Source organism: Harpia harpyja, chromosome Z (assembly GCF_026419915.1).
Source record: "Harpia harpyja isolate bHarHar1 chromosome Z, bHarHar1 primary haplotype, whole genome shotgun sequence".
Classification (NCBI taxonomy): Eukaryota; Metazoa; Chordata; class Aves; order Accipitriformes; family Accipitridae; genus Harpia; species Harpia harpyja.
The window spans coordinates 116,102,346-116,126,265 of record NC_068969.1 but is presented as its reverse complement, the minus strand read 5'-3'; the positions used below and the strand labels follow the sequence as shown (position 1 = coordinate 116,126,265).

The window sequence follows — 23,920 nt, the reverse complement described above, 5'->3', positions numbered from 1 at the left end:
TGGAGCACAACCTGGTCCCTTGGCAGACACCTGGGAGACAGTCACAGGGCAGTGAAAGCAAGGCTCTATTCCAGGAAGGCATTTGGTGCTATCTATTTCTTACATTCATTTCACTGACCTTTCCTATGGGATGGCACTGCTATGCCTGTGTGAACAGCTCAGAAGGACTTGGAAGTGCCTGGACAGGAGATGATCTCCCCCGATAACTATGCCCTACTGCCAGCCACTAGGCAAATTACAGCAGTTAGCTATTGCCATAAAGGAAGTAACATTTATCCTCAAAATTCTCCACTAGAGGATGTTTCAGAGAACAAAACAGAGTCAGGCTTAAGCTTCCTATGAATGAAAAGTTTACTTGGTATTTGGCTAAACTCCTGGCATGAGAGCATGCTTTGCTGAAGGACTGTGCTGCTGACAACAGATCTTGAAATGCAAGTAAAGAGCTCCTGCTTTGACAAGCCCTGGGTCCTCAGCACACCGGGAAATCTCACTCTGACACATACCTTACACCGGCTGCTCATGGCTTAGTCTGAAGGTACTAATGCACAGCAGTTGGCTGCGAGGCGTTTATGCAAGCCACCACAATGCAAGCCCCCTGCACGGGTTGTCTAGGAACACCACCACCACCACCACCGTGCCCCCAAACCACATCCTTATTTTCTGCTGTCACCATTTCCTTTTTTCCCTAGTCGCTTTGATGGTGGCAACTAATTCATTCAGGCAGGTTGTGCATATTGGAATCTAACTTCTTACTCAAGTACATTATTCTCATTTTTCTAACAACAAAGATATTGATAAATCCTTTGGAGGAAGCTGCCCAGCTTCTGTGGCTGTTCCAATGGAGTAGATAGGATATATGGAGGGGTAGCAGGACAGTTTTTCATGAGACTACATAATATTTTTCTGGTTTTGGACTTCTAAAATATCCAAACTTCAAGAAGTTCTTAATGCTCTTCTTCTCTGATCCACATCTCTGTCAGATGTGGCAGAGAACTAAAAGCCTACAAAGGCTTATAGGTGAGCTGAAAACACTCTTCGCATTTGTTGTTTTAAGGGGCAAGCATCATGTAAAAGATTGTTTTAAGTAAGAAATATATCCTGCTGGTGACCCTACAATTTACTTCACAGTATTCTTGGAGGAAGAGCTCACCTGCAGATGGCTGGAAAGCATTCCTGAAGACCCTTTTTCTTAACTAAAGATCCTTCAAGGCAATACATGATGATGTCCATAACCTTGGAAACAAAAGTTAAAATCATTTGACATACTGTATTTTATGTTTCATAATAGAAGTTCTAACAGGCAAAAATAGAGAATTTCTGTGCCTGATTGCATCTTTAATACCTAACTTTAAAATGCAATTGGGATAAAACAAACAATAACTGTCTTGCATATGATAGAGTTTACAACAGCAATGGTACTGGCAACTGGAACCATTCAGAGTACCCGTAAACAGTTCTAAACCAACAAACTACTGGTAAACATAAGTATCAGAGCTCTTTATGTAGCTCTGGTGTGAAAAAGGCCGCTGGGCATCAGTATCAAAGTTACAAATCTGATACATCATCTGTACCATTCTTCAACAATATTCGTCAGCACCAACAAATGCAACAGATAAAAACATCCATGTGATCCCCCAGCACGTCCAAGTACCAGTGCGATGAGCACACCCGTACCTCCAGCAAATTCTCTTGCTTGTTTTTTTTCCCAAACAATGCAATTTAATGAAATTTAAATGCAATTCTGAAGTTCAAAAAATGAGCTGGGTGGTATAAAACAAATCCTCTTCACACACACAAAGGTTTATGGTCCATGCAGAAAGAAATCCTATGATTTGACTCCAGGCCAACACATTATTCACTGTTACATCAAACCCACAAGCAGATATGGCAGAACAGCCTTACCTCCACAAGAAGGTCCACAACATCAGTAGGCATCTTCTCAATAAGTATCTCAATGACTCTCAAGATCTCTCCTTTAGCCCGAGCAAGAGTGGTGGTGTGAATATTCTGCTGAGACTGCGTGTTCGCTGCGAGGGCAGTGTGTCTGTGCACCTACCAAAGAGCAGGGTTACAGGTGGAGACTTGCATTCTCTAAATATTCTCTATCTGTGCTTACTGTTATACACATGTGTTACATTAAGAAAGCCTGTACTGCAGAATGCTTTGCTTTACTTTGAGACCTATGGATTGTTTCTCCCTTCCCCGTTACTCATCATCAGTAGAGCCACTAATGGTTATCCGTGATGTAGTTTTTAAACAAGGGCTTACCTGCTTTGAGTAATTCTTAATCTCATAAAACTAAAGGTCAAGATAAGGAAAAGCCTGGGTCTTGATTACATAATTTCCACATACTTGTACATCTTTCTTTAGGTATTAGATGGCTGCTTTATAACAAGCTTTTTTTTGGCCGGCCACTGATCATCGCCCAACCTATTGCTTTAGCTCAGCCAAAGCTCCAGGCCGCATCTGGGTTCACTCAGGCGACTCTCAGACAGACCGTGCCCAGCCTACACTAACCTCACAGCAGCGTCCCTTCCTCCTCACCCTCCAAACCCCATGGCTAAGTCTCCACTCTGTCTTAATCCATACTTAACGGGGTCGTGTCTGCATTGCCTAAAGCAAGCAGGAATTTACACATTGCTATTGGAAGTTTATATAACTGGGATACAACAAATTAAGACAGACACAACTCGTCGGACTCAGTTAAATATTGCTCCTGTCATAAATTATGGGTGATTTGGATATCTGCAAGAATACAAATATTACACTTGCTGTTTCCCTTTTTGGGAGGAAGGGAGGGACATTTGGTTCTCTATCTCTGTTCACAAGCCAGGAGTCTTAAAGCTCGGAGAAAAAGCTGCTGCAGCAGAGCTGACTGGCCCTGCTCACCTCCTTGGCGATGGTGGTGATGAAGGCGGGTGGTCTGGCGGTGGCGATGAGGGAGAGAGCGTGCCGCGCCGAGCGGGCAGAGTCGGCGGCTGGACTCAGGGGCAGCCCCATTGTGATGCTAAACAGGCACCAGACAAAGAGAGGAGAAAGAAAAGGAGCATTAGAAATATAGAGTGAAAAGATTAGAAACAGCTTATAATGTCAGTTCAAGGTCAACGGGAGCACTCAAACAGTTAGAATATAATGGACTTCCAACAATGAGCAGTGATTAGGAGTCAGGGTGTTCTATCATCAAATACAAAATCGAATAATTAACCATGAAGATTGAAAACAGTATGTGCATCTGTCCAAAGTGTTAAAAAGGCCTTGTTAACAAATTATCTGTACGTGCTGAATACATATCACCCAACTGAGGACAAGGCAAACACAGAAAGTCTTCCCAAGAATTTATGGTTTATTCTTTTACAACATTTTAAATGCAGTCTGAAAAAATACCCTGTTCATAGTAATTCTCCTTAATTCAGCTAAGTACTGGTTATAGGAGAGAAAAGCAAGAAGCTTCTTGAAGAACTAAAACCACCAAATCTATTCGGTTTGATTTTCTTTACTGCATGACTCAGTTGCAGCAGCATGATGCGATGACAGACAGCCCCATACCGTATGTTTTCTAATTACTGAAATTATTCCAAACCTCTTTAGAATCTCTAACACTGAGGTTTTAACTGCAATTCTTCAAATAACAGTAAGGGATTAACTGGCATCTGAATTTCCCATACACAATGCTCTTATTTGCTATGACAAGATAAATGCAAGAAACAATAAAGTAGTAAGTACCCAATAAGTACACTAAGCAAAAATAAAATCTGGTATTTGGTAATTGAGAGCATATGTACCTGACAAAGACGACACATAGGCTAATTTTTGTCTGAAAGCTTCCTTTCTTGAAATTGTACTATTTTAATTATCACTGTTGTATATGTCACGGCAGAGCCCAGTTTTGTTAGGCTAGTTGTACCTTATCCAGCAATTCTACAAATCCTTCCTGCGCTCCCACCCACGGGCCACCCAAAGCACTCCCAGGCCATGGCCCCAGAGCACAGGGACCTCTCCAGGCTATCAACTTTGTGCTTTTAGTAAATCAAGCTAACACATACAGGTGTATCTGATCCGTGTCTAAATACGAGAGTACAGAATTCAGCAATGAGGGTTACACAGATTAGGGAAGAGCAGCGTTGCGGCAAGGCAGTATTTCAGTGCTGGCTTTGATGCACTGCAGGCACACAGGTCTCTCTGGGTGAGGACATTTCAGCAAGGGAAAACTGCAGCAGTGCAGGGGGAAGAAATGGTGGGGAAAGAGCTACGGGGAAATCAGGGATGAATGTGCTCTGAGATGGAATCGGGCTTTTACAGAAGGGGAGGGAACACCTGGGAACCAGTGTGTGTTGGGATTAACGTGAAACATTTGACCTACCTCACAAAGGAAACTTTCTCTTACATGACTATTGCAGCATAGAAAGACAGCCCACAAACCAGTTTGCCAGCTCTAAAACATTTTAAAGTCTTCCTATAACATATAGTCTGACCAATCCTGCTGCTATGACCACACTTCCACCAAGCAGGAGCCCTAGAAGTTTGTGGAGTGTTTTGTTTAGTTTTTTTCTCTTTTAAGTAAAGAAAAGACAAAACAAAAGAAAGCTAATTTCTTTTGCTCATTCCTGATATCAGTCCACCATTTGAGTTTGTGGCAATTCTCCACGGATTTTACTAAGTCATGAAAAATGGTGTTTGAGAATGCACTGAAAGCCCTCCTCAGCTATCCTTTCTCTTTGTTATTTTACTTAAGAGATTAAGTAACCAAAAAAAAGCATTAACCTGTAAACAACATATATAGGTTTACTCTTTTTCTGTGGAAACAAAGTACTTCTCTGCATATGACCATGGGCAGCAATCGCCATTTCTGAGGCTCAGAGAGGGAGTGGATCCTCCCACGCTGCACAGGAAGATTGCAGCTCCCGAACACATGTAAGTGAACAGCACTAACCAGCCAACACAGAGGGATCAAGTTTTAAAGCTTCCGACACCTTAGCTGGTTATATTACAAGTATATGTGAATGCTAAATGTTCATAAAAATGAAGCTTTTTGTTAAAGCAACGTCATTCGAGTGCATGTTAACAATACAAGATAGTTTTATTACATGAAAAAAGATGGTATCTGCAGCTTTCACTGCTATCAGTGTGATTTCAGATGGTTTAATACTTTGACAGATGCACGAGATAAAAATACTTCCAAAAAAATGAGTACTAGTCCAGTGAAACAATCTTATCTAGAATCTACAGTTTCAGAAGAATGCCATGGATTTCTAAATGCTGAGGATGGCCCAGTTGGGTAAATTACGGCTCATTACAATGCACAGTACAGTGACAACAGAGCACCAGAAAGCTGTTAGCGGCTCTGCACCAACAGCAACCATAACCAGGCATCTCATTCTGCAGCCTTTACACATCTGCGCAGTCCCGCCGCTGCCAGAGGATTACTCGTTTAAGTAAAGGCTGCCACTGCCAGCTCTCCCACTGCATTCATTTTACACATTTGATGCTATTAGAATGGCCAAATGGGAACACACTGCTCCAAATCCCTAGACTGCCTACACTAGTTCAGATGCTGCTGGCCAGAGATTCAGCTGTGTCCACTTCGCTCAGCATACCTGGGAGGCAAAGGGCCAAAAGATCTCTCTTTTTACTCTTCCGGACGTACTGGGCTGTTTGGCTTAGCCCTTACTTAACATCTTAGAGGATCCTCAATACTTCTTTAAACCAGAAAGCTGCCAGCAACCTCTATGGCAGGCAAGCCACAGAAAAAAAAAGCGGAGTCATGGAGAACAGTAAAATCATTCCACACTTCTATCCCTTTAGCATCTTTGTGTGCTTCCAAACTGGTAAAAACTGGTTTATCAGGGTCAACAAAGTTCATTCTGCTCTGAAAGCAAAGTCGGACACAGCCTGGTCTGAAAATAAATGAGGGAAAGGAGAAACTGAAACAACCCCAAAGGTGTGGAAATCACAATACATGTCTTGTATTCCAGGCGCCCCCCCCCCCCCCCCAACTATACAGCATCAGTGTTTCTATCATGCCATGCCACAAAGCCCACATGAAGTCCAAACCCATAGGAACTTGACATGGCAAGCAAAAGCATCCGTTCACTCATTCAAACTCCAAAAATATTTGGGTTAACCTGTCTATTCACCTTGTGACATCAACATTTGAGAGCTTCTCTTCTTTTGGGCTAAACCAGAAAAATCACTTATCTTCAACGGAAGTTATTCTGATGTTTCCTATCCCAGATCTTACAACGACATTATTTGGAAGTGAGACGGGAGGAAATATATACATTTTCAGAGCCAGGATGGAGAGTACAAAAGGTGTTCCCCCCCCCCCCCCCCCCCCTCAACAAGAGACCACATGTGCAAATCTGAGTAAGAGAAAATAAGCGTGACATGGCACTTCCTCAGATGCAATGAAAATCTCCTCTTGGGCACTATTTGAAGGGGTTCTTCCTCCCCTGTGCTCTTCTACTGATTTTTTTGGTAAAGAGTAACAGAAGTTTACAAACCCACCTATCTTATCGCAAAGTCTATTCATGATTTTGCAGAGGATTTAGGCAGCATACGGTAACTGAACAGTTAGCTTACTTATTTCTTTAATTCTTCCAGTTTTTGAGAGAGGTGTCTATAGAAGACAACACACTCTCTTGATTTCTTTTTTAAGTGTCTTTAAAAAGAATTCCATATGCAATATCCAATTTAATATTGTGAAAGCTTACAAACTGAATACTTTGCAACAAAGAACTTCAGGGTGGTTAAAGCATTCTCTGTCAAATTAACTATTTTTCCAGAGCAACAACAAGATGAGGTATGGATCAATCACCATTTTATAGACCTGAATTCACATAAATACAAACCAAAGTTTATTATAATTTTCCTTCCCATTCCTCAACATCATTTTATGCATTAAAACTACTGATTTTGAAAATGAATAAAGTCTCTGCAACAATAAAGATGCCCCCATTGGCCTTTTACTTGTAAAACCACATTTGAATATAACAAAAAATCCTGTACGGATGTTACAGACAAAGCGATGAACCAGGAAGAAGGTGGTATCAGAGTCAGGCTTTCAGAGGGGCTCATTATCTCCCAAAAGCAATCACACCCCCAGCGCCTCAGTACTTTTTTCTCTAAAAAGGCTTCGTGTTTCTGCCAGCAGTATTCTTCCTTACAGGATGCTTGGTAAAGCGTGCATTTTCCTGAAAAGCAACAGGCTTTTTGTTAATTCATTAGCATGGCTCAGCAGTGGTAGTATGTGGGCAGAGATTAACCCCCTCCTGGGGCTGGGCCAGCTGCTCTGCACGTCCTCTTTCAGAGGAAAGCCCTGCGAGACTGGACAGGCACACTGCACCAAAACCCACAACAAAACCAAAGCAGATGCAAAACTAACGTACAGAGGGAAACGCTGGCTTTCACACCCAGACTTCTATTCTTGTACTGATGAGTTTTAGGACTCCTGTATGTCCAGCAAGAGTCGGCAGCATGTGTTGTCCCTCTTGTCCTCATCCTGCCCCCGACTCCCCACTGCACCATAAGCAGACATTTGAAGAATTGTTTCTGTACACATAACAGACAAAATGGATGCAGCTTGTCCTGTAATGCATGCCTTTAACACCAGAGATGATATTCTACCTGCAAACGACAGCAAAAAACTTGGATTTATTACTGTATTTATTTGTGCTTTTTATTTGTGCCTTTTAGCTCATTTCTAGAAGGCTGATTCTCAGTGGCCAGTATCCTGCATCATCAGGGAATGATGCGCTTTCTTTTCCCAAATCCATCACCAACTCCCCCCACACCAGTAATCTGAACATCTTGACTATTTTGGGAACCAGTATGCTATCTGAATAATGCTTTCAATGAAATATAGACTTTTTTAATAGATGACTTTATATGTTTAGCACAAGTTATCACAACTGCAGAGTAATGTTTATGTACTACACTATCTACAAAAAATAAGGAAGATGCATTTAAAAAGCTGATTCTTAAAACAAGTGGAAAACAATGAGCTACCTGGGAAGAGCTGTAGGTAACACCTAAGAAAAAGGCAGACAGAAAAGGTTTCAATGGCAATGAACAGAAATTGTAGCAATCGGATCTCTACATTTCTTGACTTACATAAAGCAATGCCAGATGAAAACTTCATGGGACTAAGAATGTGAAATTTCAGCACAAAAGGTGATGATTGTGATTAATATCTTTTTGCTAACTGGATTCAAAGAAGGAAGCTGAGCACTAACCCAGCTGGTTGCACAGAGATCCGAGAGGGAACTCACAAAGGATGTGATTCCACAGGGATCTTTTGAAGGGTGTAGAGACGGGGCCATCTCGCCTTTCAGGGAAAGCTGCTATTCTGCAAAATGGATGGACATTAAGCCCCTTTTCTCTCCTCTGGCTGGAGACTTCACTTTGATGCTCCGAGGTCAGCGGAAGGGAAAAAAGGGAAGATGGGTACATCCCACCTCATTTAACAGAAACCTCTACGTCAATACACCTCAAAACCACTCTTGTTTATATGGGCAGTCTTGAAGTGAAGGCTGAATGAACAGGAGGAACCAAACTCCCTCCGCAGCATAAAGCCAGCAAGTGTGGTACACTCCTCTTCCTCCTCTTCCTCAGCCTCCATGAGAGGCTGCCGGTGCCGATGGACCACTGACCTTCCTGCGGTACAGCTGTGGCTCATCCACGCCGAGCTCCAGCCTCCTGGAATCCAAGCCCTAAACCAGAACCGACAAGGACAAAAATCCCTGCCATTTCCAGGTTTAAATCATTTCTGTAGCGGCAGCATGCGGTAGCTTGCCACATCACCTTTAGGACCAAGTACCCAGCTCGCATTTCTCCTTTAAATGCCTCAATTTCAGCAGTTGTTTAGGCAATGTTCCACTGTACTTGAAAACTAGGGATGTCCCTACTATATATCCTATGGCTCCACAGATAGAATCCATAAGAAAATAAAAGTATAGTAAAGCTGTCCACTAAACAGAATCAAAACTAAAGAGATTTAGCCTAATTATTTTAGCGCACACATATATATAAAAACATATGGATCGATTAGAATGCAATTTGCTAATTTTGGTATATTATATCATAATCTATATCAAACTGTAGCTGTAATTCAAAGAGCAAAAATAACGGACAGCAATGATCCCTACCATCATCCATGCCAAGAAACCAAAGCCTAATAAATGCTAGAAAAATACTCTTAATCCTCACAACTGAGCAGTTTCATTCGGTGTGGCAGGCTAGCACAGTATAACCTTTGGGGACCAGGATGAACTGGGAGAGTGGAGGAGTTATAAATACCAGAGTTTTGGTTAACAGCTTATATTTATTTAATTCAGAAGGGAAAAAAAGAAAAACACTGCTATTTTTTTTGGTCAATAAATGTGAAGTGATTTTTTTTTTTTTTTTTTTAAAGCAGAAGCTTGACATAAAAGCTCTTTCATAAAACGTTCTTAACATCAGGGAGAGAAGCCAGGCAGCTGTGCGCTGTTATTGTGTACACGGTAAATCAGGCACAAAAAGGGGCAGCTCAGCAGGGCACCGGGAGGGTAAGATGCACACTTAACCCCCTGCACACATTGTTGCTCTATTTCTTTCCATCTTCGTCTGTCTGCAGTCGGTACTGTATCTGTCATGAATGTAACAGGCCATTTTCAATCTAAATCTTGTTATGGATTAATAAGCAAACACTTTCTCGCTTATTATGCAATTTATCATGATGAAAATTGCATTGGGCTCCTCAAGGCTACATGCTGATACATTCATTTATTCAGTGCTCTGTGGATAGAGAGCCATACTAATCTTTATGACAGCTAAGGATGTAATCGCAAGATGAAAATGACTTTCTGAAGAACTGTGTTCACTTGGCTTCTGTAAGTCTACATTTACATACAATAGGGTTTAGGAGATTCTCTGGGAAGGTAAAACATTCTGGTTTCTTTTGTCACACTACAAGAAATAATTGAAGTTCAGTCAAGTAACAATATTAACCCAGTTTGTACATATTTCTCCATTAACACGCCCCCAACACAGGGCAATCCTTCATTCTTTACATCTTGAGGAAATTAAAACTCTTATATAAAATGGGTAATACCTGCCCTAGTATAATGTAAAAGAAAGTCAGAAACCTTAACACCTCCACAGATGAATGATAAAATGCATACGTGGTATTAAGACAACCCTGGTCAGTTCCTTATTGCATGTAGCATTTAAAATGTGTGTGTTTACAAACATTTGTAAACATATTTGTAATGTAAAATTCATTCACAATAGAGCAGTTTTCAGAACTGTAAGATTTGAAAACGAATTCTAAGATTAAATGCTATGGGCATGTAAATGCTCACGGTGTTAAATGTAATTGCTACAAGCAAAAGAAATTCTTGACTAAAATAGAAAAGTAACTAAAAATATAAATACATAGCTTAAACACCTGACTTATTTCCAATTAGAAGGATATTCTACAGTTTCATATAGCGAGACATAAAAGAAAAGTGTTTGCTGTGATTTAGCAAACAATAGCCTTAGAATAAAATGGAAAGCTGGCTAATAGTTTAAGGATTTTATTTTTTAATACCTAAAGTAATGTTATTACTGCAATGCTGTCAACAAGAACATCTGTAAGCCAAGCAAACCTCCTCCTTCTGCTAAGCACACCGTTTTACATGTAGATGAAGATTCACCTGACCGCTGAAGGCCTACTGCAGTTTTAAAATAGTTTTAAAGTACTGCAGACATTTCCTTGTCCTTTAATGTAAAACTCTCTTCTCCCACATGCTTCAGGATATACCCAGAAAGCTTGACAGACATTAGCAATGCCATCAAGCAAAATATTACCTGCTGAAAAATGAACTTCTGCATTTTATGAAAGGAAATACAGTAAAATTAATACCTAAATAATCAATTATGATGACCTCGGCAATTTCAGACACTATTTTTCTTTTTTTCCCCAAGCAAAAACCTTGCAAAGAAAATGTCACAGACCAGTCAGCCATCTTCCTTTAGGAATGAAATTGTTTCCCCATTAACGAACGGTTTATCAATTACTGAGTGGCTTACAGTTTAACTCTTAAGGAACACTACTAATTAAAATATTACGTAGAAAGCACTACGTAAATTAAAAATTAAGCACAAAATACATTCAAAAAACCTAGAGAATATTCACGCAGTGCTTGGGATGCCAGACATAGAAAGCACTAAAACTGCACTTGCTGCAGATTAGGAAAGCTCTACTGAAACAAACAGCACCATCGCGATTCACACCGGCTGAAGGTTTTGTTTATATTCTGCATGGAAACACACCCCATCAGCAGAGATTCAAAATGCAGGACTGCGAACGCGCTAACAGCCTATGCATTTAAGAACATAAACTTGCTTAACAACAAAAATGTGCTGAGATTTTATTAGAAAAAACATCAATGATTTCTGTATTTTTGTGATGAAAATTATTATTAAATTTAAATATTTTTAGTAACAGTTGTTTTCCAAGTGGATATCTGCAGAACTTTAATACTACAGTATTAATTTATACTGACAACCAAATAAATATGAAATTTGTATTTGCCCAAGGCAATCCTCCACCTAGAGCAGGAGCTACATGTTTTGTATGTCCTAACTGGGGACTGATTTGTTCCTATGCAAGAGCCGTGTACCTACAAATGAAAATTTTGTCTCAGTGGCACTAATGTATATCCACTTATATTTTTCAAGGTTTTCCATTAAAACCAGAAAGCTTGAAAGAGATTTCAAAGCCAATTACATAAAGCATAGTATCATTGTTTTATTTCATATAAACAGCCTACTGTGGTTGCTTCTTATAGTGACTTTTTATTTTTTTCTTTATATATACATAGAAATCAAAGCCCCTCTTTTTGCATGTTTAAGTGGTTTGCTTTTTTTAATAAAAACTAAATACAGAAAAAATTGTTCAGATAGAGATTTAGAATAAATTTCAGGTGAGATGATCAATTTTACAACAAACAATAATAAAAATAAGGACTATATTGCAAAACCCTTTCCTGCGCAAATAGTCTTGTTGTCATTAATCAGGTTAATGGTATGAGTAAGGACTGTTCATGTGAGAATCGGGGCCCCAGTTGAAATTTATTACATTTAGGCCTCGGATCATAAAATTCATGTCTACTCAACAAAAATACTACTCATGTCCTGCAAAGTTGCACACATTAAATAAATCCCAAGCGCTAATATTCCAGAATCCCATTATCTTAACACAAATGCATTAGAAAAAAGCAAGACGCTACCTTTATTACACAAGTCATCTTAATGACTTCACTTACGCATTTAGCCATAATTATTTGATTTAGCCATAATTATTCGATGGCGTGATTGATAGTACATGACACTGTCAAGTGTAACAACTTGTGTACACACATGTGTATACGTAACTAGAAGTTGTACAATTATAGTAACTGTTAAGAAGTGGAACAAATAGGCACTTATAGTTCCATGCACAAAAAAAAAAAAAAATTATAAACAGTATCACATTTTTGCTGTGCATTTTATGCCAAAGTATCAGACTTCCTCATTAAATTTGTGTGCCTGCCCCCCCCCCCCTTACAAATACTTAATTGAAAGATTTTATTTCAAGGAGGTTAGAACAGAGGTACAAGACAGCATACCATATAAATCTTGATTTAGGATGCTTTAATAAGTTGTTCCCCGACCCTAGAGACAGGCTGTGGTCTACTGAGTTTATGATTTCTTAGCAATCCTTAAATCTACGAGTTACCTTGATGCTATTAACAGCGATGATGTTGATAAAATAACCACCTTTTCGAAAACGTACTTTCCGAAACAATTCAAATCTCAATGGGATGGCTTGTAAAACCATGGGAAAAAAAATAATCCATGTACTCAGACACACCGGTGGAAAATACCTTCTGAAAATACCATTTTTACAGTTAAGAAAGGATAAAAAAATATATATATTATGTTAAAGACAGACAGACATATTTTAGATATAAAAAAATGTTTAACTTGCTTCTTTTCTCAAAATTACTAGCAATGTGACCAGAAGAATAATGCTGTGTAGCCCCGGGCAATGCCTACCAAGCGTTTGGTGTCTCCTAGTTTTAGATGGGGTGACCCACAGTGCCAAGAGAAGCCAGCACCGCAGTGCTACCGCGCACAAGTGACTGGATCTCTCCCGCCGTGGTTTAACTTTCTCCTTTCTGAGATCACCCACCAGAGCCGCCTGAGACCGCAAACTGAGCCAGACTACAGCAGATTTGAAATTGTAATTTAGATGGTACTGGTTCAAACGCAAAACTTGAAACAAGGAGTTATTCCTTGGTCCCACCTTCTTGCCAAGCACCACAGCTGTCAGGATTTGAACCGACTGCTGCAAAACCGAGATCCACAAGTCAGAAATAATGCAGGTAAGATTTGTAAGCGAATAAATGAGATACCTACTTCGCAAGCTGTTTCTCCGCGTCAGCACAGAGCTCCAGAAGGCCCATCAGCACAGCAGAGACATCCATGTAGGGCTCCCAGACGGTAAAGCCGCGGCCGATGAGGTCGATGGCGGTTCTGCGGATGGTGCTGTGCGCGGGCAGCTTGGGGCTGGGCGGCTGCAGCAGCAGAAACGTCAGCGCCTTGCCTGCCATGCAGAGCGGGAGAGAACGGGACAATGAAGAGAGAGCTGCAGAATTGATTTTGCCTTGTTTCCAAATGCTTGGTGTTGGGAAACACGTATTAAGGAAACCTGCTCGTAAGTCACCACATTAAAACTTTATCTCACCAAGGAAGTGCAGTAAGCTTACAACTGCGGGGTCTTCCCAAAGTCAGCGAAAAAGAGAGAGACATGTGGGTATCAGTTATGTGAATTAACTGTAGGGTACGTGATGCCCAGAGACTCCCTGGGCCATGGATTTCATATGGAATCCAGGATGGCAACCACAGCAGTCCTCAAATGCGGACACTAATGACGCTCGGAAAGGCAGCGGATACTAGCGTAGACCGTCTCAGATAAATGGTATCCACGCTCCCTGACATCACTCTTAGCTCAACAAACAGCAGAAGGCAAGGAGGCTGTTCTGCTACGCACAAGCACAGGATGGATTAGAAGCGTGCACCCCGTTACCAATGCTGCAACGCTGCCAGTTGCTGCCTATGAGAATTTTAAAGCTTTCTCAATGGCAACGATGGCCAGTTTGTTACTGAAACGCATCAGACTACACAGCACAGTGAGCTTAATCAAACTGGCCAATATTGCCAGTGTTGAGTCTTAAACATAGTATTTTCACTACAAAAGAAATAGTACTAAATGTATTTTTGGAAAAAATATAAGTAGGCTACATGCCTACATATTTCTGCCCAAAAGTTGTGCAAAAGAAATCAGAATAAATCAAAACAGAAATTATAAGAAAAAAAATCCTCCCTTCAATAGACACTTGCTAAGAAAACCCTGAAAATCTGTAATAACATTAACATAGGTAATAAAGTTTTCAGAAAAAAAGGCACATCATTTTGAAAGAATGTCTAAGAAAAGCTAGCTTAAAAGATGAAACTCGGGAAAATATCAGTTAAAATAAACCCTGTTAAGATTACAGTTGTTCATCAGTATCTCAGCTACAGGTAGAAGCAGATCATGCTAGATGTGCTTAACTGAGTGAGAAACAGCAAAAATAAGTCACCAGTCTCCAAAACAACCGCTCATTTCCAAACGTGCCATGCGCCTGCCCGTGCAGGGGCTCAGAGGAGATGGCACCACCAGCTCCGTTCTTTAATTAAAATCCTGTGCTCACCACGCTGCCATCACCTCAGCAATCAGCAGAGATGACGTTTAATTCAAGTGAACCACCTGAGGACCCAGCCGCAGTGACTAGCGCTGCAAGAGCGACGCTGTCTCGCTGCTTGGCACGGGGTGCCGGCGAGGCACCCTACCGCACCCCAAGGCAGCTGGCTGGGGCTGGGGGCTCTGCCCCAAAAGGTACCCGCTGCGCCGGGAGCCCACCCGCAGCATCGCCTCCCCTCCCCAGGGCTGCACGCCCGACTCGTGCGTTCTACTGCGGTTACCTCACAGCGCTGGTGTCCGTCCTCACTAACTCACTCTCCCTCCTCCCCACAATGCCTTTTTTTTCTTTTAGAGAGAAATATAGCTTAAGTGGGTGAGGGGCGAGAGAGAAAAATGATGTCCCAAACAACTTCAACACACCTGAATTCTGATCCAGGTTCTGCATATTGAGGAAACTTGATTAATAATGTCATTTAATAGACTGGTTTTTTACAAAAATAATTACATCTATAAAAACGTGTAGGAGGGCTAAAACAAGCAAGTCTTCCAGATAAAGATAATTTATCATGATCTCTACATAATTATTTTTTACCTCTTAATAACGTTCATTTAGCTTGCTATTGTGATAAAGATGACCTATTGATTTTAACAGGTTTTTCTTTCGTTTTCAGAACCATCCTCTCTGAGTTGCTCGTTTTGTTTATTAAATAAACCAGCTGTCATTTTAAGCACTCAGAAAAGCTGACAAACACACCTTCTAGTCCATTCACACTAACCCCTTATACATGTGTAACAAAAGAACTGAAAGTTTCTTCTTGACGTGCATAGTAGTCCATGAAGCTCTAGTTTGTGTGAATTTTATGTCTCAAATATAAGAACCTTATTAAAAAGTGTGACTACTCAAACATTACTACAATGAAATATGCCTACCTTTTTCACAGGAATCCTACTAGCATTGCTCCTGCTGACACCTACCTTGCGTAAATTGAGCTAAGGAAAAAGATGAACTAAACAAAAGTCATTCTGCTGCCCGTTTCTCAGCCTGGACATCTTTGTTTAAGCTTTGACTTGGCTTAAATGAACGAATTAATATTGACAAAAACATCAACTAAGCTAATGAGTTGTTAGTTAAGGCAATAAACATGTCACATTAGAGTCAGCGCAGTAAAGAGGTAATTAGCCCTGGAAAAGCTCTGCTGATTGGGGCTGCGGAGATCCTTTGCTCTTAACCTTTGAGTCCATTATGCGGAGCAGGACCGGGAGCAGCCACGCTAATGTGCATCCCCAGGACCCGCAGCCTCACCCGCGCAGCCCAGGGCAGGTCCCTGCTCACGCCTGGCGCTGATTCGGCATCTTTTAGTGAACCAACACACTCGCGCTACCGTCAGGCGGGCAAGACAATACCTATTTAAAGGCATTGGGCTAACACGGTGATGTGACAGAAAAGATCCTACCAAACCAGAATGCAGCTTGTGACAGCACTTCAGCGTGCTCCTCCTGCTATTCAATGCATACTGAAATTACTATAAGCAGGGAGCGGTGTCCTTCTTGCTGGAAGTCTAACTAACATCATAGTCTTTAAACAAAAATTAAAAAAAATCTGCCCTAGCAAAAAGTAAGTTTTGATGATTTACATGTACTTTCTGTTATAAAAAGTCATTAAGAAACAAACTTAGCAGAAACATAGCTCAGGAAATTACATTCCTATATAAATTTGTATTAAAATATTATTTTGTTCCAGGTGTTGTATTTTGCATTGGTACACGTATGCCACAAGCATATGGAAATAAAAAAAGCCGTACAGGAAGTAATCCAGAGCACAGAAGGCAGCGATTTTGTCCCTGGACAGAACTGACTACCTCGTCAGTACAAGGGAGTTATCAGGACTACCAAAAACAGACTGGATTTTTCTCAACCAGTAGAGAAGGATAAAATTTTGTACACAAGTACTGAAGTGCTTTCAACATTTAGGACAGAGATAGCAAATCTGCCAGTTCTCTGAAACCAGTTCTATATATCCTCACAGGAAACACCCTATGTGACAGCACACAGATACCCCCACAAAAAGCTAGATCTAGCAAACAATGGCGTAGTTAAAAATCTTTCTACTTTTTCATGTTTACTTGAACACTAAAATAAAGGTTTGAGTCTTCGCTCTTTATGTTACTTTTATTAACGAAAATATGACATGAATACTAAAGCTTATCAGTTATCTTCAATGCATATAGCCCCCTGGATTTCTAAAATGTCTTTCCTTGCTGAATCTCAAGAGCTTTGACCATATTACATCAGTCAGCATTGTTATCCCCATTTTGCCGATAGATTTAAAAAAATTAAATAATTTGCACAGGAAAAATCAATAGTGCAGGCATGAACGAGACACTGATAACTCTGATTCCCATTCTCATAATTTGCCACAAGATCAAGTTCCAACTAAATAAAAATGATGAACTCCAAGAATATGATTTAACTTGCTTTGCATCTTTTTCTTATTTTCTATTAAAAAAAAAAAAGTGAAGAATCATAGCTCTGACTTTTTTTTTTTTTTCCAGTCTGCCCTCTCTCCCTGTGTCTGTCAGCACAGTGTTCTTTTACAAGACATGAAACCAAATTGTGACCCTTTCTGGATGATTTTTTCCTGATTTGACGTATACCTGTGTGAAATGTCCAGAGAAAGATAGAAATATAAATTTGGATAGCTGGGTTAAAAATCCATATCCCTTAATCCCTTCCTACTTCTAGTGCAGTGAATTTTTATTACATATCTTCTCTCATCTTTCAGACAGGTATAAAACCAGAGGTTATATTTAGGCCTAACTTACAAATTAACTAGTCAAATTATTTGAAGAATTTTTTCTAAAGATGTAATGATGAAAAGATTTTTTTTTTTCAATCACACTCAATGTCAAATTTCTTAATTTTTACAGAACTCGTTTCCAGCACTTTTTTTTGACCTTTAATGTCATTCTGACACTTAAACATTTTCAACTGAATTTATGCTAGGAGATACCTCCTTTTTGCTGATGACCTCTCCAAGTCATTTAAGTACCATTCTTGCAACAGGTGCAACACCTGCAACTTCTAAGGTAATTTCAGAATTTACATGGATGTGTAGTTTTTTAAATTTCTTTTCAAAAGTACAGTCTTAGAGTATATTAAGAAGCTAAGTAGTTGTTGTGCATCACAGTAACGAGACTGCATTTTATTCAAAGTGAAAAACAATTTAGAATTACATTTAGAGTTGCTCCTGCATAAAAGGAGAAAAGCAAAGAGGCTGAAAAGAAATGATCCCCAATTGCCACATGTCAGAGCAAGTGACACCACTAAAATCCTGCAGAATCCCCCAGCAGGCGAGCTGCAGCGCTGGGGCAGCTGTGCTGTCATTGTGCACTGCGTGACCAGCCAAGGGGATGCCCGGGTAGGGAAGGCAGAGACATCTCTTCAGAAAGCCTGGATTGCTGTGCAGCCATTTTGTTCTGCACATCAGACAAGATAGCTGCCAGGTTTCTATCTGCGGCTCGCGCTCACGCGAGGACTGTTGGATCGCGTCGCCGGTTGGTCACTTTGCGCCGTTTCATTCGCTGTGCAACAATTCAAAATTAATTCTAAATATTCCTGACGCAGTCAGATTTTCCAGGGGCGGCGCAGGCTGCCCTTACCTGCTGGCGGCCGAGAACAATAGGACATTCACTGTGCAGTCAATCGATAGCCCCCACCCGCTCCTCCCAGCCACTGCAAAGGGAGAGAAACAATTCCCGCTCGCGGGGCTCGCCGCTCGGCATGCAGCCGCTGTAGGTTTGGCTTTGCTCTTCTGAGGGCTGGGGGACAGCCCCTTCTATCACAAATACTCAAGAAGTAATACAGTTTTGAAAAATCTCTAGAGAAAGGTAGTCCCTGCTTACTTTGTCAGTAAATTTAAATTGTTGCTTGAGGCTCCCATTAGCTGAAAAAAGAGCAAAAGTTCGGATTAGCAAAAATGTCCATTTAAAACGACATTTATGACTTGCTGTAAGTCTTTTTTTGCATTTACATTTAAAAGGTGAATGTTTGTAAGTGTACAAATGCTAAAGGGTGCGTAACAGGAGCACAGCAGAGGTGACGATGCCGCACGTGCCAGCAGGATGCCGAGAGACCCGCTCTGCCATCCCACCCCGTGCCGCGGCTGCCTGCCTGCCGCCAGCCTGCACGGGGAAGCAAAGATTGTCCTGAAATTTATAACAACCTCAGGATTTTGAAAATTAAAAGCTTCCTAACTGAATGTGTTTCTGCAGCACGTATATAACTTGGTGCTTTATTGAACAGTTAAGGTTTCATTGTTTAACAATAAAAGAAAAAAACCAGGGTTTTTTTGCCTCATACCTGATCAGAAAGGAAGTGTCCTCATCTACTCTGAAGACTTAAAAACATCAGAAATGTTATTTAAGATTAAGGGGAACATTTCCTCCATGTTAATTATCTATGTAAATTCTGGAAATTTAACAGAGCTTTAACAGGTCAGAACAACCAATCCTAGACACAGTAAATTCCCAGCATTTCTATTAAGTGGCATAATATCTATTGCTTTTTACATTAAGTGAACAGACAGCAAAGAATATTTGTAAGTGGGGCCAGATGAATGCTGCCCCTAAGCTGTTTTAAAATTAGGTAAGATTTTGCATAATTCGTTAGGAAGGCAGACAAAGGAAAAAGAAGAAAGCGTTTGTAATAGCTGGTTTCCCAGTCTTTTCTGTCTAACTCTGGCCTAGTTAAACTGACCTAACAACGCCATTTTTCTTCCTCTCAAAATCTGCAGTGGGGGAATCAAATGTGAAAGCAAGATCAATTCTGTTCCAAGACAGTAAATGAGTTTTAGATCAGACTTGTTTCAATTTATGGAGAGAACCCAACTATGCTGGCTTAAATGCATTCTTCCTCTAACTATGAGATTGTATTACGGTGCTATAGAAAGAGTAAACTATCATTATTTTAATCCAAAATTTGTTTATAATCTAGTGGGAAGGAGAAAGCCAATATGACTCGGGTCATAACTGTGCATTAAACTTTGTATTTTCATTCCCATTAATTGTATAATTCCATTAAACCATGCTATTTATTTTAATCTAAATTATATAATGTTTTCTAAATAAAGCTATTTCCATAAAAATGATCATCATTTCATAGGAAGTAGCTGTTTTTTCCATCACAGTGCTGACCAAACTATATGTCGATCTCCGAAGTTTTCTCCTATTACGCATAATTGTAACAAATTTTCTTAAGCAGTTTCGACAACTCGTGACCCACATGACAGTGGAAGATGCACAATATCAACAAAGTCAGTCAAGTCAATGCAACAACTTGCGAGACTCAGGGGTCACAACTTAACCTTCTCCATAGCACCGGTGCCTGATACATAAACATATCCATATCAACAATGATGTGTATTTTATCCTCAACTGCTGCAAAGCCACATGAGCAATACAAAATCTCAGGGCAGTCCAGCTATTTGAAGTTGCTCCTTTCTCCCCAGGCTCTGTCATCCCAAAGGTGCCTGTCCCCTCAATTTTGGTAGCACACCTATAGCTGGGTCTGCGTTGCAGCTGATGTCACCGTCCTTACGCTATTTACAGGGCAATCCTGTAACTGATTCAACCAGATTTATCTTTGGAGAAAATAAAACCCAAGTTACCAGGCATTACTGGAGCAAGGGGTTATGTCTGTGTGTACTTGAGTACTTTTGAAGATGAAATCAAAGCTCTCCAAAGGCAGGACATATGGTAAAAATGGCTCCTTTTCTTTTTGGGTATTGCCACACATTTTGAATTACAACCCATTCAAGCCATCACTTGAAACAAAGACTCTGGCAATAACATCTCTTATGCTAAACTGGTAACTACAGCAACAGAAAGATAACCACACAAGCAGCGATTAGTTTTCCAACACACAGATCTCCGAACCAGCTTACTACACTGTCAGCCCAGTGCCGGCGCTGATGGATTGCTTCCCTGGCAGCAGCTAGCTGTGTTAGTTTGAAATTGTACTCCTAGACAATGCGCTATCGTGTTTGCTCTGCGGAGGACACAAGGACTAGCTGAAGGAGTGACTGAAGGAGTCGGGTCTCTTCGCCCTGGAAAAGAGAAGGCTCAGGGGGACCTCATCACAGTGCTCCAGTACTTAAAGGGCAGCTGCAAAGAGGACAGAGGGTCTCCCTTCACAAGGAGCCATACAGAGGGGACAAGGGGCAACGGGTACAAGTTGCACCATGAAAGGTTTCGTATTCACAGAAGAGTTTTTTTTACAATGAGAACAATCATTCCCTGGAACAACCTCCCCAGGGACATGGTGGAGTCCCCATCGCTGGAGGTTTTCAAGATGCAGTTGGGCAGGGTGCTGGATAGTCTCATCTCAGCTTCCTTTCCCACAAAAGGTTGAACAAGACGATATTTCGAGGTCCCTTCCAACCTGGACTGTTCTGTGATTCTGTGATTTTTACTGCTGTTCTCCACAGCAATTTATTCCAACCAGCTGCAGACCATCATCTCAGAGATGACCCCCCATACGATACTCAAGTAATACACATTTGAGTTGATTACCTGCTCCTATGCTATGACACTTCACAAAGATTAATGCAAATGCTTACAAAACATAAAATTAAAGAAATCTGAAGTTAACAAGGGATGTATATATTTAAACAAGTTTTTGTTGTTGTTGTTTGGGTTTTTTTAACTTTTTAACTTTTTTCTTACTCAGCAAATCCCACCTTCTTCCCAATGAACGCAAAAGCTCCCAGCAAAGACTATTAATTAGAAAAAAGGTCAAGAGAGACTCCAGAACAGTTAGGAGAAATAATTTCCAATAATTATAATCCTAAGAATTAATCAACCCATCCATTGTAAATCCAAATCCCCGCTAGCTGCCTCAAAAGCAGTATTATGCCAATTATTTTTGTATATTGTCTCCCACATTTCTCCTTCCTAAAATGAGTAAGTCTAATGTCTCACAGGTGTTTTCCTGGGTTTGCGATTATTCTTATCCCACGTATCTGTGAGACGGCAAAACTCTGATTCCTCTCCTATTCTTTTAAGGTAAGGATGCTTGGCTTGGCATCTGCAACCCTAATGAAGGAATAATGTTAATTTGTATGATGAATTAAATTAGTTTCTGAGTTTCTCTTCATCTCACTCATTACAAAGGCAAGCACAGGCTGATTTATTGACTTGTCACAGCTTAGGAAGCAGCAGTTCATAAAAAAGTTATTCTGAAGCGTTTTTTTTTTAAACATGCAAACTATTGATTGACAATGTTTGGACACTATTTTCTTAGATACAGACACTGAACAGCAAAAAGCATATGCAGCTTTGGTTTTCCCATTTGACATATGAAGAATACGTATTTTAAGTTGGCAACATTGCATGTAGATAATGTAATGGAATCCTCAAACACACTATTGTTTGCTGGTTGTTTAAGCCCCCTTTAACATTTAAATACCCGCTGTGTCAAACACTGACTCTAAATGTAATGCTAATTTAAGTGCAGGTATCAGCCATATAAAAACATAGCAAAATAAAACTACAATTTTTTGAGAATATTTTTTGGGGAAAGAATTACTCCTTTCCCTTTAGCACAGCTATCCCAGCTAGAACATGTGTGACCAAAATGGAACGATAATCTAGACTTTGCACATGATCTGTCTTACTAAAGACTGTTATTGCTTGTTGTGGCACTCAGCACATTTCATCAGCCTCCCAACCAGTTGGCTATTTGTGAAAAATGGAAATTGTAATCAGATTCCATTGAGAAGACTTTTCACCACCCCTATCAGGAAGGAAAGAATGTATCTCAGATAATACGCCCAATCACAACGCTCTGTGGCCAGAAAACATCTATTGCAATTATGAACCACAGCTGCAAAGTACAAAAATTATCTAGCACAGCAAACAGGTAAGCATCCCTGCTCTCGGTTCTCTTTGTTACTTGTCCCTGGAACTGAAGCTATACCTTCCTTCAGATATGCGTAGTACTGGCAGCATCAGTTCTGTTTTTCTCACAATAAAACTTCTTCATAAAAAATAAGCAAAATAGCTGTATAAACAAAAAAAATGAATATATATTTTTCTGAATTTCCCACCTAAATGCAAAAATGGATATTACAGAAACTGCTTTTAAATATTCAGATACTTATAGGCAAGGACTGTTGAAAAAGACAGTCCCTTCGGGAGATGGCAGGGAGAGGCAAGCCCAGCTGATGAGTGGGTACCATCTGCTATTGCCTTGGGGTGGCACACTGAGCAACCCCGGCAGATCTGCTCAGCGCTGAGAAACGCTTGCCACTGGATGGTGATCTTTACATAAATGCTGTTTCTAAGGAGTGCAAACGCATATACACTCACAAACATGTGGAAATAAAAAACACTCTAATTAATCACGGTACATCCCGCTAGCCTGATATTACATTTACTCGGGTAGGTATCCTCCTCTTGAGCTACAGCTGCTTCCCGTACATACATTTCCCTCAGGACATTAAAACACACGGCTGTAAGTCTGAAGTCATAAGAGCTCAAATCAGGAATTATACACCTCACAAACGCTGTGAGGTTTTCAGCAATGTTATGTATCTCACCCCAGCTCGAGGAGGGGCTGTGAAGAGCAGTGGGAACAGAACTGTCATGGGACTGGACCTAACCTGAAAGGGCCAATTCCTCAGGTCCCCCGTGCAACATGAGGCACGTGGTCACGCAAGGCGCATTTTGGAGAATTAGGGGCTCACATGAGACATGACTAGAGCGAGGAAAGGGGTTCTGGGGCATCAGAAGGGAGCTCTTGTGTCTGGACCAAAAGGACAGAATCCCACTTGAACTGCCTCTCACCATAAAACACCATATTATCCAGATCACCAAAAGCCACCGGGGCTGTGCTCTCCACACTTTTCCATCAAACATCAGCACGATCACTACACCTGTCCAACCACCCATTTTCAGAAGAACCACAGAAAACTAAAGTCTCCAACTCTGGTGGCATCAGCAGTGTTTTCAGAGCGGACTAGGGGATGGCATGCTCAGACCAGCAGCGAAATCATACACATTTTGTTTTCTCAGGAAATGACTAACATGTCTATCTCCTGTGATACTCTTCATTCAAACAGATACCTGAGTTACCCTCGCATACTTCTACAAGAAAAACTTCTGTTCCTTATCTGTA

General features: G+C 40.6%; 1 protein-coding gene across 8 annotated transcripts in view; it reads right to left on the bottom strand.

Moving 5' to 3' along the window:
* The window catches only part of WDR7 (WD repeat domain 7), a 150,310-nt gene that overhangs the window by 37,694 nt on the left and 88,696 nt on the right, over positions 1–23,920 (bottom strand). For all 8 annotated transcript variants that reach the window (XM_052778149.1, XM_052778148.1, XM_052778146.1 and 5 more), the window contains 4 exons: positions 13,423–13,609; positions 2,890–3,007; positions 1,903–2,052; positions 1,151–1,233 (listed from right to left, as the gene is read on the bottom strand). In XM_052778149.1, the coding sequence (XP_052634109.1) occupies positions 1,151–1,233; positions 1,903–2,052; positions 2,890–3,007; positions 13,423–13,609 (538 nt within the window). The remainder of the gene's footprint in view (positions 1–1,150; positions 1,234–1,902; positions 2,053–2,889; positions 3,008–13,422; positions 13,610–23,920) is intronic.